This window comes from Talpa occidentalis, unplaced genomic scaffold (genome assembly GCF_014898055.3).
Source record: "Talpa occidentalis isolate TD23 unplaced genomic scaffold, MPIMG_talOcc4v2.1 talOcc4.11, whole genome shotgun sequence".
Classification (NCBI taxonomy): domain Eukaryota; kingdom Metazoa; phylum Chordata; class Mammalia; order Eulipotyphla; family Talpidae; genus Talpa; species Talpa occidentalis.
The window spans coordinates 79,217,150-79,233,053 of NW_023601104.1; the positions used below are offsets into that span (position 1 = coordinate 79,217,150).

General features: G+C 41.3%; 1 protein-coding gene across 1 annotated transcript; it reads left to right on the forward strand.

The window, feature by feature from the left end:
- The first annotated feature begins 145 nt into the window (after positions 1-145).
- Positions 146-9,760, forward strand: COQ6 (coenzyme Q6, monooxygenase). The gene is made up of 12 exons (XM_037503700.1): positions 146-319; positions 2,965-3,099; positions 3,903-3,961; positions 4,252-4,375; positions 6,267-6,397; positions 7,044-7,151; positions 7,232-7,294; positions 7,491-7,598; positions 8,491-8,693; positions 8,773-8,888; positions 9,058-9,224; positions 9,639-9,760. The coding sequence occupies exons 1-12, from the start codon at positions 160-162 to the stop codon at positions 9,666-9,668; spliced, it is 1,404 nt and encodes a 467-aa protein (XP_037359597.1). The 5' UTR covers positions 146-159; the 3' UTR covers positions 9,669-9,760.
- Positions 9,761-15,904: the final 6,144 nt, after the last annotated feature.

Here is a 15,904-nt window from a genome sequence, read left to right on the forward strand (position 1 = left end):
CCCGCCCAAGAGCCTTTTTCTTATTGGTCTAGTTCCTCTGGCGTTCTATTTCCGGCTCCGGGGCCGGGACTTCCGGTAGCAGTGATTGGCGGGCCGTGCTCCGGAAGTGCTTCCTAAGGTCTGCCCTGCGCGCCGCCAGGCTAGGTGCGGGTCGGCAGCATGGCGGCCTGGCTGCTTGGGAGCCGGTGCGGTGCTGCAGCTTCTCGCAGAGCTCCTCTGGGCTCCCGCCGGCGGTGGTCCGACCACTCGGCAGACACCGTCTATGATGTGGTGGTGTCGGGCGGAGGCCTGGTCGGAGCTGCCATGGCCTGTGCCTTGGGTAAGCGCATACCCAGGGGAACTGGGCAGTGGAGAGCTATGAGGACCGAGGGACACCCCCAGTACCCCAGCTGCGGACCACGTGGTCCATTCCTGCCCACAGCTGCCCCGGAGGGAGCGTTTGAGTCTTTGGGGTTCAAAGGGGTCAAAAGTGGGAGGGGCCTTAGGAGTCATACCAGCGCTGTGGGAAACAGACCTTACCAGGGTTAATTATGGGCACACTTAGAAAGCATTGCGTCTTAGGGATAAGAGGTTTTAAAACTACTTTTTGAGATAATTTGCATGCTACATTTTAAAGCATACAGTTTAGCTATGCAATTCGCAAAGGTAATCATTGTGCCAGTTTATGGGACATACTTTTAAAAAGAAGATTCCGGGTGACTGACTGATTGTCCAGGTAGCACCCAGGAGCCTTAATTTTGAATAAATACTTCTGGCCGTGGGTGCGCAAGATCTGGCGACCTGCTTTGAGAAGGAGAAATCCTGAGAAGAGCTTAATTGCTTTGTCTTGACTTCACCTGTTAGCTTTTAAGGCAATCCCTTATGATACTATCCGAAAGGTTTGCCAGTCTTAGTAAAACTTCCGTGTTTGGTGTTTTGTTACCCTCTTTGCATTACTTGATTTCCTTCTTATTTTGTTCTTTTTCTCACCCTCTTCCCCCAACCCCACCAAGAGGGGAAAGCAGCAGTGCTTTCTCTTATATTGCAAATTCCAAATTACAGGTGCTTATTATCCTGTGTCCTCCATGGAAGTACAAATTCTTAAGTCAGAATTGACTTTAAACAGACAGTTACAATATAGAATTCACTGTTGAAATTTGCAAAAGCAAAGTCATGGGTCAAGGGCACCCCGGGTTGTGAGAATCACTGCTCTACTAAATCTCAGCATTCACATGCTGGCTCATTTCCTAAAAATGGTCAGAGAAAATACTGAATGTCAAAGTATGAAAATAAAAAAAAAAATAGTATGAAAGTGACAATCTGGAGGGCTGGGGAATCTTTCAGGCAACTTATCCAGTGAGCAAGCCTCTGCTGTTTTCCTGTAAAATTACTGAGACGGAACAATATGGATGGAGACTTTGTACTTGGGTGGAATCCTCTCAGCTTTCTCTCGGCAGGACTGGTGCAGGGCTGTTTTCTACTGTTGCATCAAGTACAATGCTTGTTCTTGGTTGGCACAGCATGCAACTCAAAGGATATTCGTTGTCAATAGTTTATATGCGATGGACCTTTTTCATTTCAGCATCCACTTAAGCAGCCACTTTAAAAGTGAGGACTTTCCAGTGGGCTCTTTATATTTCCCCATAAGTCAATTTATGTTTTCCTTGATTCTTCTCTTTTTCATGCATAACTAGTTTGCATTTCAGGCTTGAAACATCTATGTTTTCCTCTCATGTTGTTATCTGTAAATTGTATTCTCTAGTATTTTTTCCTGGAATGAGTTTTATAAAATGTTACATTAAGTAACTAAAAATGATACTGAACCTGGCTATATTTTTATAATGTTTGGAAATCTAATTCTGTTAGTTTCTTGGTCTCTCTGTTAAGACATTAAGACATATTTTATGGATTGAGGAGCTATAACATTTGTTGCTAGGGATATAAGAAATGATCTCTGCCCCCAAGGAATTTAGAATCTAGCAAAGGAGAAGGATTTGTAAATAAAAGGAAGGACAAAGCGAAAGCTCCTCTAGAGGAACAAGCCAACTGTCCTGTCCTGGAGGGAGAACTGCGGTGGTCTCAACGGCTGGGAGGTGAGGCTTGAGCAGGTAGCCCCTTCCATGGAGGGGACAGGTGGGTGTTGGCGTCGGGTGGCTGCTGTCCTGTGCAACGAGTGTGGGCCTGCCCTGATGCCACTTAGTGCAGGTGCTCTGGGGGGGCTGCTTTTCACACTCTTTGGTGCCTCTTTTCATTTAGAGTCCAAAATATGAAGAAAAAGAGCATAAAGGTTTGTGGGTTTTCTTTCACCATCACTAGGTAAATCCTATACTGTCAATTCTTTTGTAATCCTAACACATTTTCCTTCTTTTGGTGGTGGCCACAACTCACCACTTATCTTTCTCCTGTGACTTCAGACACTGAGGGACTGCATCTACTCTGTAGTCACCCAAGTCCCCTTTTTCCTTCTCTCTGCAGATGCCTTAAGACTAGATGGGTCGGCATAATTGATGTGTTTCTTGACCCCCCTTTTGTTTTATGTATTAATTTTTTATCCTTGATTTAGTCTTGAGGCCTCAGGAATTTTGCTTATTAAATCCATTTTTTGTTGAACAGGATTTATAACTTTTAGTGACTTAATACTTTGAAGATTGAAAATATCTGGTGTGTAGTGATTACAGCCTTCCTTTTAAACATCATGCTTGCCTTTGTAGGACATTTTATTGGCTCGTTATTGTCCATGGCAGGTGTTGGGCAGTCTGGAGAAGACTCACTTTTGTGTGTGGGGCGGGTTGCCTGGCTGCAGTGGTGGTATATTATTGCTTAGGACTCTATGTGGTGTTTCCTTTTTGGGTGCCTTGTGAGAAATTTGTACCCTAAGGACGAAGGAATTAGGTAATTTGTTGTTTCTCTTGGAAATGAGAAAGGGAACAAATTCTGACCTTTCCTAATGATATATAATATAGCCTTTTTTTTTTTTTTTTAAAGGCTATGATATTCACTTTCATGACAAGAAAATCCTGTTGCTAGAGGCAGGTCCAAGGAAAGTATTGGAGAAATTGCCAGAAACTTACAGCAACAGAGTCAGCTCCATATCCCCTGGCTCTGCAACCCTTCTCAGCAGTGAGTTGAAGATCTACTCATAGAACCTGTCTCCTATCTCTTGACTTTCCAGTGTGTCCATAGGGCAGTCAATAGAGCTCCTCATGGGAAAGGAGCCTACAGAGGATGAGGAGTGGGGGTGGGGTTGCTAGTCTGGTACATAGTTGAAGATGATCCCTGAAATGTGTCAGGTCCTATAGTCAGAGGAAGACATTTTTGGGTCATATGGGTCCAGGATGCAGACTTTTGTTTGTGATGTTGGGTCATTATGAATTTGTGGAATAGAAACTGTATAATCAAGCTCTGCAACTACTACTGGACATATATGTTATGTCCATACATATATATGTTTTTTTATTGCCTATTTTCCCAACTATCATACAAACAGCAGGATAGGGACTTTGTTTGGTTTCCCACTTTATGCTCAAAATATATTTGGCACATAATGTATCTGTTCAGTGCCAAGAGGAGTTACAAGACAAAAAAATAATAAAAATAGTATCTAGAGAGTTTGTAACTTCAGTAGCTTGAGAAAAAATGAAGGATAATTTGGGTTTGTTTTCATTTTTTTATTTCCACTATTTTAATGTGATTTGAGCTTTTAATCATGAAAGCTGGATCTTTTTTCATGCTATGTAATCTAGAACCAGAGAAAGAGTAGTTTGACTCCTACCACTAAACAGGGCAGAAGTGAAAGGTATTTGTTTATTATTGGGGGAAGACTGACACTACCTCTAACTTAAACACAGTGAAGGGAGGGCAGCCTAGGAGGGGGATGTAGGTTCCATGAGGTCACTCTGGTCTACAGATCCTTTCTTTTATAGGTTTTGGTGCCTGGAACCACATCTGCAACATGAGATACAGAGCATTTCGGCGAATGCAGGTGCTTCCTTATCACTTTTGGCGAGATATTTTGGTTACATTAAGATACTGAAGTGCACATTCTCCGAGTTTTCTGTGAATATGGGACGAACTGGCAAAGTTCATACTCAGTATAAGGTAGTCGGGGGGGCGGGGGAAGCATTCCTGAGAATTTTCTTCTCACTGTATGTCTCTTACCAGAGTGGCTGACAGATTTTCTGATCCATCACTTGGGAGAGCATTAGTCAGCTTCTCACTGGAGTAATGCTTTCTGTTCCTTGGGTGACACAAATTTTCCTTTTGTGTTTCCAGGTATGGGATGCCTGCTCAGAGGCCCTGATAATGTTTGATAAGGATAACTTAGATGACATGGGCTATATCGTGGAGAACGATGTCATCATGCATGCTCTCACTAAGCAGCTGGACGCCATGTCAGGTGAGGCATCCATTTCTTTCACACGCTGGAGGAGACTTGCTTTAAAATTATCCTAGGACTTATTGGAAGAAGGGATTCCTTTTACAGATCTTGACTGTCCACCACAAAGAAACCCTCTGATGGTTATCGCAGTGTGGTTTTGTTTTGTCTTGTGTGCAACTTTATTCAGGCACAATTTTATATACCATAAAATTCACCCATTTAAGTACACTTTTGTTAATATATATATAGAGTTGCGTCATTATTACCATCATGGTATCATTTTAGAACATTTCCATCACTTCAAAAGGAAACTTTCCCTTTCCCCACCCTCAACCCTGTTGTTTCTGTATATTGGGTCTTACCATTATAGAGAGATTGTGCAATACGTATTCATTTGTATCTGACTTCTCTCACTGAACATATTTTTGAGAGTCCTTCATGTAGTGATCTGATCAATACTCCATTCTTCATTACTGCTGCCTTGTGTTTCCTTATGTGAACACACCCTTTTGTCCTTATCCACTCATCAGTTGATGGACATTTGGGTTTCTGCTTTTGGATAATTGTGAATGATGCTCTGAGCATTTGTGTACAAGTTCTTGTGTGGACATGTTTTCTTTTCTCGTGGGTTGATATTTAGGAGTGGGATTGCTGGGTCATAGAGTAATTCTATGTTTAACATTTTCGGAAATTGCCAAGCTGCTTTCCAGCGAAACGGCACTCTTTCACTTTTCACCAACAATATGAAGGTTCTAATTTCTCCACATCCTCACCAACATGTGTCATTTCCTTTTTTTTTTTTTTTTTTGTGGGACCCTTACCGGTGGCCGGGGATTGAACCGGCGCTGCAGAGGCTGTGGGCAGCCTTGCAGCCCAGCGCTCAACCGCTGCGCCACCAGGGGAGGCCCTGTGTCATTTCCTTTTTAAAAATATTGCAGCCATCCTAATAGCATGAAATAGTCTCATCTTACAGCTTTGATTGTATTTCCCTAATGACCAATAACATTGAACATCTTTTCATGTGCTTGTTGACTATTTGTATATCTTCATTGGGGAAATACGTATTCAAAATCTTTTGCCCATTTTAAAATTGGATTTTTTCTTTTTTTTTTTTTGAAATATCAGAATTCTTTATATATTCTGCAGATGTATTCTTTATTACATACATGATTTGCAAATAACTCGGGGTTGTTCTAGAAAGAAAAATTGGAAGCATCTTAAGTGTTCTTTGATGTGAGATAGTTAATCCAGGTAATGAACATCCATGCAGCTTTTATAAAAATAATTTAGATTTAGTCACTTAGAAACATGTCCCTAATATTTGTGACCCCACTTGTGTGTGGGGGCAGAAGTATGCATATAAACACTTAGGAAGGCTGTGCAATAAGGCTTTACCTGTTGTCTCTGAGTGGTATGATTAAAGGTGACAATTCCCAGCTTTTAAACCTTTCTTTGTTGTTCATATTTTGAATGTACCATTTTTATGATCAGAAAAGTAAAATGATTTTCAGTGGGAGGAAAAATCATATGAAATCTAGAATTTTTTTGAGCCCATGGTGTCCCCACCCACTACTCCGGAAGCACACGTGGGCTCATAAGTGAAACTGGAGAAGCGGGAGCTTGAGGATAGAAAGAGAGAGTGACATAGTGCCTGGTGCAGCTGATAAGTTTAGTGAGAGCTTAAATATTTGGATTTCTTTACACTGATTCATCCCTACAGCTCTCTGATATGTCAGCTCTCATACCATAGCATCGATTACTAGAGTTATGTTTTAGCTTTTACTTTCTTGTTTAGGAGTGGATGACAAGAGAGAGCTGTCCTGAAACCTCAGGTTTAGTGACAAAATATTTCTCAGCCTGTGTGAGCCGCCTTTCTAATGTTCTGCTTTTTCTTTTCTGACCTCTCCAGACCGAGTGACAGTTCTCTACAAGAGCAAAGCAGTCGGCTATACCTGGCCTTATCCATTCCCCATGGCAGACTCCAGCCCTTGGGTTCACATTACCCTAGGTGATGGCAGCACCCTCCAGACCAAATTGTTGGTAGTTGAAGATTCTTATTTTGCCAGGGGTCTTGCATATTCACATCTTATCCTGGATTCTAGGGCTTCTAGTTTCAGATCTAAGTTACTGTTGAAGTTAATTTTAGGCAAGGCACTTGGTATAAGGACCAGTACCCTTCAAGTCAGCTCAGTGGTCTTAAATGGGCTTGTAAATCTTGTACAGGAAGCAAAGGATTGCTGGACCCAGAAGGGCAGGAACCATGTCAAATCGAGGCTGCTTTTCCTGTCGGGAGTCCTGTGGTCACTCATCCCCTTGCATCTCCCATTTTTTTCTCTCTTTGCTCATCTGTTTTCTCTCTCCATGGCAGCCATTCCTAACCTTAAATCAGGATTATTCAACTCCACTGCCTGCCTCATATCCAAACTTTCTTTAATGTTTTCTACTTCAGATAGTAAGAGAATTTGAGTTTAACCAATGGGCTGCCAGCTTTTGATTCAGATGTCTAACTTTAACCTGTTAACTAAGGCTGGGCTCACATATATATGTAGGGCTACCTCTGGGGACTGGGAGTTGCCTGCCACAGATAGGTTTGCTAGCAGTTGGAACTACAGGAAAAGGCAGACTTCTGGAAAAGTTTCATTTTTTAAGCAGTTATAAGACTGAACAGGTTCTTGTCTCCATGCAGATTGGTGCAGATGGTCACAACTCCAGAGTACGACAGGCTGCTGGGATCCAGAATGTTAGCTGGAACTATGACCAGTCTGCTGTGGTAGCTACTCTGCATTTATCAGAGGTAAGATCCTGAGCCCACTGGGGACCGTGCTTATGTTTAATCAGTAGTAGGTAACTCACAAGCATTCTTCTCTACCATAGGCCACAGAAAACAATGTTGCTTGGCAGCGATTTCTTCCCTCTGGGCCCATTGCTTTGCTCCCGGTAAGAAATCCTTCTGGCTATTCTGCTTAAACGTCCATCCCTCCTCACTTAGGACATCACTTTCTTAGTCTTTCTCTGGTTTCAGGGAAGTATGTCCAGGCTAGCTTTGTTTCCCCTTATCTTCCTAATTTATGCTGAAGAACTCCCAAGAGCAAAAGTTTTTGCCCTCGGTGTTAATGTCCTTGTTTTGACACAGCTCTCAGACACCTTAAGTTCCTTGGTTTGGTCCACGTCCCACAAACATGCAGCAGAGTTGGTGAGCATGGATGAGGAAGAGTTTGTGGATGCCGTCAACTCTGCCTTTGTGAGTATCAGCTTGTCCAGCTGGTGATTGGTTGTGGGGATAGATACAGAAAGGGGGTTTTGACTAAAGAAAAATAACCAAACGGCTGCCCCTCTGTAACTATAGCTCATAGTTACATGTGTATTTTTAATTCGCATCTCTGCTTGTAACTATCAACTTCTACCACCTCACTAATGATTTCACCCTGGTGTATACTGAAGTGCTTATACTCCACTGCTCTGTAGGAGCCAAGAATAATCAAGGAACTGAACATAGTACAGTGACTGCAAAGATCAGTGGGCATTTTGCATATATTCATGGCATGGGCCTTTACAGTGCATCTACTCAGCAATAACTATGTGTATGTAGATGGCTCTGGACATAGACAAATGACAGTTCAGGAAACTCACAGTCAGTTGAGTGAGAAAGACACATAAATGACAATTTCAGTGCAGTGGTAGAAGTATGCCTGGGATGCTATGGGAGCATAAAGTAGGACAATGCACACATGAGGGTTTGGAGGAAAGTATACAAAAAGAGGTGACGGTTTCTGAATGCTCTGATGGGTTGTCCTGATGAACTAGAAGTGAGAGACATTGTAAGCAGAAGTGAGTCCTGGAGTCGAGAGGACGTTGTACAATAATAGCTCACTGTGACTGATGCATGTTATTGAGGGTGGGACAGTAAAAGGTGAATCCGGTAGGTTAGGCCAGGGCATTTTGGCTTGATGCTAAAACCTGATGGGAAGTTGCATTTGTTTGAAGGGCTTGTCACTTGTCCTCCATCAGTTTAGACATGTCAGGTAGCATTACCCTTGGCTTTGGTTATCATGTGTTTCCTTGTTGAACTTTAACTCCCTGCTAGTCACTGATGAAAGTTTACTTTGTGTTATTTTGTGGCTGGTGCTCCTCAGTGGAGTGATGCTAACCACACGGACTTCATCGACTCAGCTGGCTCCATGCTGCAATATGCCTTTGCCTTTCTGAAGCCTACTAAGGTCTCAGCTCGCCAGCTGCCCCCAAGTGTGGCCAGGGTCGATGCCAAAAGCCGAGTGTTGTTTCCTCTCGGGTTGGGACATGCTGCTGAGTACGTGCGGCCTCGGCTGGCTCTCATTGGGTAAGTTAAGAAGAGAGCGAGGCCGCTCCCCTCTTCTCTTGCTGCTGGAAGCCACACCTGAACTGTGCTCTGTTCTTAGGGATGCAGCCCACAGAGTCCATCCACTTGCAGGACAAGGTGTCAACATGGGCTTTGGGGATGTCTCCAGTTTGCTTCAGCACCTCAGTACTGCAGCCTTCAGTGGGAAAGACTTGGGTAAGGATTGAGGTACCTTAGAGAGGTGTCCAGAACTCATGTAGTTAGTGAAGATCAGGACCCTGAAATGACCCTTAATAGCCAGATGTGGTGAACATAAATGTACCCTTTTTGCTAGGAGAGGAGCATTACTGTTGGATTAAGGATGTAACATTCCTCTTTACTCCAGGTTCCATGAGCCACCTCACAGGTTATGAAACAGACAGACAGCGTCACAACATTGCTCTTCTGGCTGCTACTGACCTCCTCAAAAGGCTCTATTCCACCAGGGCCACTCCACTTGTGCTGCTCAGGACATGGGGCTTGCAGGCCACAAATGCAGTATCACCACTCAAAGTAAGACACTTACGGCTCTTTTTTGGCTTACTGAGGAACGACCTGCCTGTGACTCTTAATTTCTTTGAATTTTCTTGGCTATAAAATTATCTTGTCTACCTTCCCCAGGGGTTTTAAGGAAAAAAGTCCTTGCTAGGCTTATTGGTTCTAGAACCCACTTCTATGCAATAACTTTATATAAGAAAGAGCTTAAAATAGTGTATAGGGACTTTTGAAGATGTGCTTAACCTCCTTTTGTTGGTTGGCCAGCTCTTTCCTGAGAAATTTCCTTTTAAAAACACTTTGGAGTGACTCCTGGGCAGAATATCTGAGACTTCTGCTAAGCTTTTGCTTTAATCAAAGTATTTTCTTCTTCACTTGCCCTCACACCTTAAAGTGTCATAATATCACTTACTATGTTTTGTTTTTCTCTAGGAACAGATTATGGCCTTTGCAAGCAAATGAGTGCTCCTCTGGCGGTTATGTTGATGAAAAGAGAACATCTTTTCCTAAGACCATCACATATTTTCCAGATTTAATTTAATAAATTTACATTAGACTTTTCCATTAGAATCTTTAATATGCCTTTGGAGCCCAAATAATAAATAGTAACTTAAGAGGGGGAATCAACCAAGCCAGGAAGAAACTCCAAAGGAGCATAATCATGATTTGGTTGAAAAGAGCTTTTTATTACTAAAACAAAAGTCACTGGGGTACTGTCTCATTCGCTTTTTGCTTTTTCACTTGTTAACCCTTTCTAAAGAGAAGATGTATATAATTTTTTTTTAAGCTGGTCATAAACTTACACAGATATTTTGATAAAGAATTAGCAATTATAACAATGTCATCAATTATTATCATTTTAAAATTAATAACAAACTGCAAATTAAGCATAAATAGCATAAACTTTTGTTACAGGTACACTGGATTTACTGAAAAGAAAATCAGATCTTATTAATGCTAGTTGTTTCTCGTCGTAGCACCAGATTTCAGTTTTACTTATGGTTCCTCTCTGGGATACTACTGTCTGGTAATAAAACAATAAATAATTTCATTGCACAGTTTTAAAACACTCAGGAACCAGGTTAAAGGGGGAAATCTGATTAGCAGCAAATTTGTTCATGTCTGGTGGCTCCCTGGTGGTGGTGGTTTGGTGTGGGTTTTTTAAAAGAGCTCACTTCACAATACCAGAGATACGTCTTTAAGAGACATCTTTTTTTTTTTTTTTTTACGCATCTTGCCAAAAAATCTGATTTAAAGATAAAATGAGAAGAAACAGCCTTTCTGCATCAAGCTAAGCTATTTTGGGGAATAATTTTTGAAGAAAATTATTTGTTACCACAGGGGAGCTTTTAGAGAAAATGTGGAAAATTTATGATACCAGAATAAAAAAGTGACAGTGTTATAAACCTTCCTGGATTTTTGGGAAAATGTGCCTAGAATCAAGGATGGCAGCTAATGACAAAAGCTGTGTTGACTACCAGCACAGTCCAGAAAGTTACTGTAGGGGAAAACAATGTCATCTTTCATCCAAAATTGGAAAGGTAGCCCAGGTAAAGAGTGTGCAAACAAAAGTATGCAAACAAAGGTATGGACCCTCAAAAGTATGCAAACAAAATCAGGCCTAAACATGAAGAATTTTAAGGCACACCTTGCAAGGACCTCCATAACCAGAGAGAATGTTTTTCATATAACACACTCAACATCCATTTTGTGATCACAAGTATTTGAAGTACATAGACATATTAACAGAAAGGAAACTTAAAATTCTCAGACTTCGTAGGCCCCCTTAATATGAGACCCAAAAGGAACACAAAGGGGGACAGAAAGTCATCTTTTTTTCTAAGAAAAATTCTCATTCCAGATTTCTCCTAAAGTAGTTCATTCTTCAGATGTTCTAGTCAAGGTTACTAGAATATATGGATATATTTCTGGTGTTATAATGTACCTACTAAAGAGCTCTGAACATATTTGGGATGACAAGAGTCTGCTGAAGGACAATGGCCTCTGTTAGAAAAAGGAAAACTACAGCAAGACACATAATAGTAAAGCTTGCAAGAGTCCAAGACAAGGAAAAATAATGAAACTGGCAAGGGGGAAGAAACAGATAACTTATAAGGGAAAATCAATCAGGTTAGCCTCAGACTTCTCAAAGAAACACTACGGGCAAGAAGAGAATGGAGGAACATATTCTACAAACTTTAAGACAGCAAATGGCAACCAAGAATACCCTGCAAAATTCTCCTTTATGAAGCAAAAATGACCACCTCAGACAGACAAAAATTCCAGACATTCATTATAACTAACTCCCCACTCCAAAAAACCAACAGGAATGATCAAGAAGAACAGAATAAAGTGAGGAATAAAATCACAAAAAAGACAAGCAAAATGGCAAATACAGATGCCAACCTATCAATATTAACTCTAAATGGATTAAACTTACTAATAAAAAGACAGTAGCAGGCAAGATTAAAAAACAAAATCCAATCTTCTGCTGTCTCCAGGAAACACACTTAAACACAAGGTTGGAAAACAATCGTACAAGCATATAGACCAAAAAAGAAGGCAGGAACAGTTATATCAGATGAAATAGACTTCAAATTAAAAAAGGTAAAAAAAGGGCCTCCTTGGTGGCACAGCGGGTTGAGCGCAGTGCTGTGAAGCTGTCTGCATTCTCTGCAGCGCAGGTTCGATTCCCAGCCGGCCAGGGAGATTCCCACATAGTGAGGCAAACCTCTCCTGTCTCGCCTGCTGCTCTCCTCAGCAGTGTACTTTGGTCCTTCTGCCTGTTCTGCTCCCTGCTCTGTCTCTGGTGAATTCTCTCACCCTCCTGCACCTCTGGTCTATACCCCAGTGATTATATAAATAAATTTTTAAAAAATGGGTCCCCACTACATGTTTAATAAAATTTAAAAAGTAAAGAGACATAGGTGGACACAACATGGTCAAGTGGACATACATCAGGAAGATGTAACACTCATCAACATATACTCACCAAATGAAGGAGCACCAAAATATATTAGACAATTATCAGCTCTGAAAATGGACATTAAGGAAAATACATATATAGTGGGAGACTTCAACACTCCACTCTTACCAATGGACAGATCAACAAGACAAAAAAATAAAGATACTAGAGCCCTAAATAATGACATAGAATTCATGGACTTAACATATCTATAGGACACTGCACCCAAGAAATTCTGAGTACACATTTTTCTCAAGTGCACACAGATCATTCTCCAGAATAAATCACATAATGGGTCACAAGACAAACATCAACAGATACATGAAGACCAAAATCATTTCAACTATCTGATCATAAAGTCATCAAACTAGAAATAAACCATGAAAAGAAAACAAGGAACCCTCCCACTTCATGGAGATTGAAATCCATACTACTGAAAGACCACTCGACTAATGAGATCAAAGAAGAAATTAAACACTTTGAGGGCCTCCCCGGTGGCACAGCGGTTGAGCGCTGGGTTGCGAAGCTGCCCTCAGTCTCTGCAGTGCCGGTTCGATCCCTGGCAGCTCCCCAGACACCGGAGGAGAGTCCCACATGGCGTGCAGACCTCTCCTGCCGCCCGCTGCTCCCCTCAGCAGTGTACTTCAGTCCTTCTGCCTGCTCTGCTCCCCGCTCTGGCTCTGGTGAATTCTCTTACCCTCCTGCACTTCTGACTGTACCTAGTGCTTGTATAAATAAATAAATAATCTTAAACAAACAACAAAAAAGAAATATTAAAAAAAAAATACTTTGAGTTGGGCCTCCCTGGCGGCACAAGGGATTAAACACTGCACTATAAGCAATCCACAGCCTCTGCAGCACGAGTTTGATCCCTGGTCGGCCAGGGAGCAGCCCACATGGCACAGCAGGCCTCTCCTGACTTGCCCACTGCTCCCCTCAGCATTGTACTTAGTCTGCCTGTTCTGTTCCCCACTGTCTCTGGTGAGTCATCTCACCCCCCGCATCTCTGGCCTGTACCCCAGCTCTTGTATGCATAAATAAAGGAATCTTAGTTGAATGACAAGAAGCACACCACTTTCCAGAATGTATGGGATGCAGTAAAAGCAGTAATAAGAGGAAAATATGTAACAATACAGGCTCACAACAAGAAACAAGAAAGAACTCAAACAACCTAATCTCGCATCTCAAAGAGCTAGAAAAAGAATAACAACAACAACAAAAAAAACCCCTAAAGCCAGTAGAAGAAAGGAAATTAAAAAAAAAAATCAAAGCAAGAAATAAACAAAATAGAAATTAAAATAAAAAATCCAAAAGATCACAGAAACCAAAAGTTGGTACTTTGAAAAAATAACCAAGTAGACAAACCTCTAGCCAGGCTCACAAAGAAAGAACGGGAGAAAACACACATAAATAGGATTATAAATGGAAGAGGAGAAATCACGACCAACTCAGTACAAATCAAAAGAATAATCAGAGATTACTATGAACATATATATGCAAACATTCAATCTAGAAGAGATGGACAAATTCCTAGAAAGATATAATCATCCAAAGCTGGATAAAGAAGAAATAGGGCCTCCCCTGGTGGCGCAGTGGTTGAGTGCTGGGCTGCAAAGCTGCCTACAGCCTCTGCAGCACCGGTTTGATGCCGGGCCGCCAGCGAGGGTCCCACATGGCGTGCAGACCTCTCCTGCCGCGCCTGCTGCTCCCCTCAGTAATGTATTTCGTTGGTCTGTCTGTTCTGTTCCCCGCTCTGGTGAATTCTCTCACCCTTCCGTGCTTCTGACTGTACCCAGTGCTTGTATAAATAAATAAATCTTTAAAAAAAAAAAAAGTAAGCAAACAGAAACTACATCTTTTTTTAAAAAAATAAAACAACTAAATATACCATACAAGCAGTGAAATTGAGGCAGTAATCAAAGCACTCCCCAAAAATAAAAGCCCAGGCCCAGAAGGCTTCACAAATGAATTCTACCAAATGTTCAGCAGTGAATTTGTGCCTATCCTACACAAACTCCTTCAAAAAATTGAAGGAATACTACCAGATACGTTCTACAAAGCCAACATTACACTAATACCAAAACCAAAGACAGCACAAAGAAAATTAAAGGCCAATCTCCCTAATGAACACTGATGCAAAAATCCTCAACAAATCCTTGCCAACAGAATCCAACAATGCATCAAAGGGATAATATACTATGATCAAGTGGGATTCATCCCAGGGGCACAGGAATGGTTCAACAGACAAAAATAGATCAGTGTAATCCAACACATCAACAAAAAGAAAAATAAAAGCCATATGATCATAGCAATAGATCCTGAGAAAGCATTAAACAAAGTCCAACATCCATTTATGATGAACGCCCTTGAAATTCTTGGGATAGAAGAAACATACCTTAACATGATAAAAGCCATATATGGCAAACCCACAGCCAATATTCTCAATGGTAAAAAGCTGAAGGCCTTTCCTTTGAGATAGAAACAAGACAAGGATGTCGTCTCTTACCACTGCTCTTCAATATAATACTGGAGGTCCTAGCCAGAGCCATAAGACAAGAGAAAGACATAATAAGGAATCCAAATAGGGAAAGAAGAAGTAAAACTATGACTATTTGCAGAAGATATAATATACATAGAGAACCCTAAAAGCCCCACAGAAAAACTATCAAAATAATCAACCAATTTAGTTTAGTAAAGTAGCAGTATACAAAATCAACACACAAAAAAATCAGTAGCCTTCCTATACACAATCAGTCTGAAGAAGAAATCAAGAGACCCATCCCTTTTATAATTGAAACAAAAAAAATGAAATACTTGGGAATAAACCTAACAAAAGAGGTGAAGGGCCTATACAAAGAAAATTATAAAACACTGGTAAAAGAAATAGAAGATACAAAGAAATGGAAAGACATGCCCTGCTCATGGATTGGAAGAATTAACATTATTAAAATGGCCAGACTACCAAAAGCAATATACAGATTCAATGCTATTCCAGTAAAAATCTCAATGACATTCTTCAAGGAAATAGAACAAATACTGATGAAATTCATATGGAACCACAAAGAAAAAAAAAAAAACCCCAAAATGTGACTAGCCAAAGCCCTATTGATGAAAACAAAAGAGAAAGGAGGTATCACACGTCCAAACTTCTAACTATACTATAAAGCCATAATAATAAAAACAGTTTGGTATTGGAACAAAAACAGACATGCAGACAAGTGGAACCGAATAAAGCCCAGAAATAAAGCCACACTTATATGGACAGCTAATCTTTGACAGAGGAGCAAAGGATATGCAATGGAACATCGACAGTTTGTTCAATAAATGGTGTGGGAAAACTGGGCCTCCACATGCAAAAAAATGAAACTACCACTACCTCTCACTGTGCACAAAAATCAACTAAAGGGCCTCCCTGGTGGCGCAAGGGGTTAAGATGCAACCCATGAAGCTGTTCTCAGCCATTGCAGCACGAGTTTGATCCCCAGCCAAGGAGCAACACACATGGCACAGCAGACCTCTCCTGACTCTCCCGCTGCTCCCCTCAGTAGTGTACTTTGGTCAATCTGCCTGTTCTGCTCCCCGTTCTCTCTCTGGTGAATCGTCTTAGCCCCGACACCTCTGGCCTGTCCCCCAGCTCTTGTATACATAAATCTTTTTTAAAAATGGGAAAAGGGACCTCCCTGGTGGCACAGGCGGTTGAGTGCTGCACTGTGAAGCTGTCCGCAGCCTCTGC

What these genes read in the sequence shown, in the direction of transcription:
- COQ6 (XM_037503700.1), top strand. Translation starts at nt 160, where the DNA reads ATGGCGGCCTGGCTGCTTGGGAGCCGGTGCGGTGCTGCAGCTTCTCGC. An exon ending in CCCTCCAGACCAAATTGTTG is followed by an intron (nt 6,398 to 7,043) that starts GTAGTTGAAGAT and finishes GTCTCCATGCAG; the next exon opens with ATTGGTGCAGATGGTCACAA. An exon ending in CTACTCTGCATTTATCAGAG is followed by an intron (nt 7,152 to 7,231) that starts GTAAGATCCTGA and finishes TCTCTACCATAG; the next exon opens with GCCACAGAAAACAATGTTGC.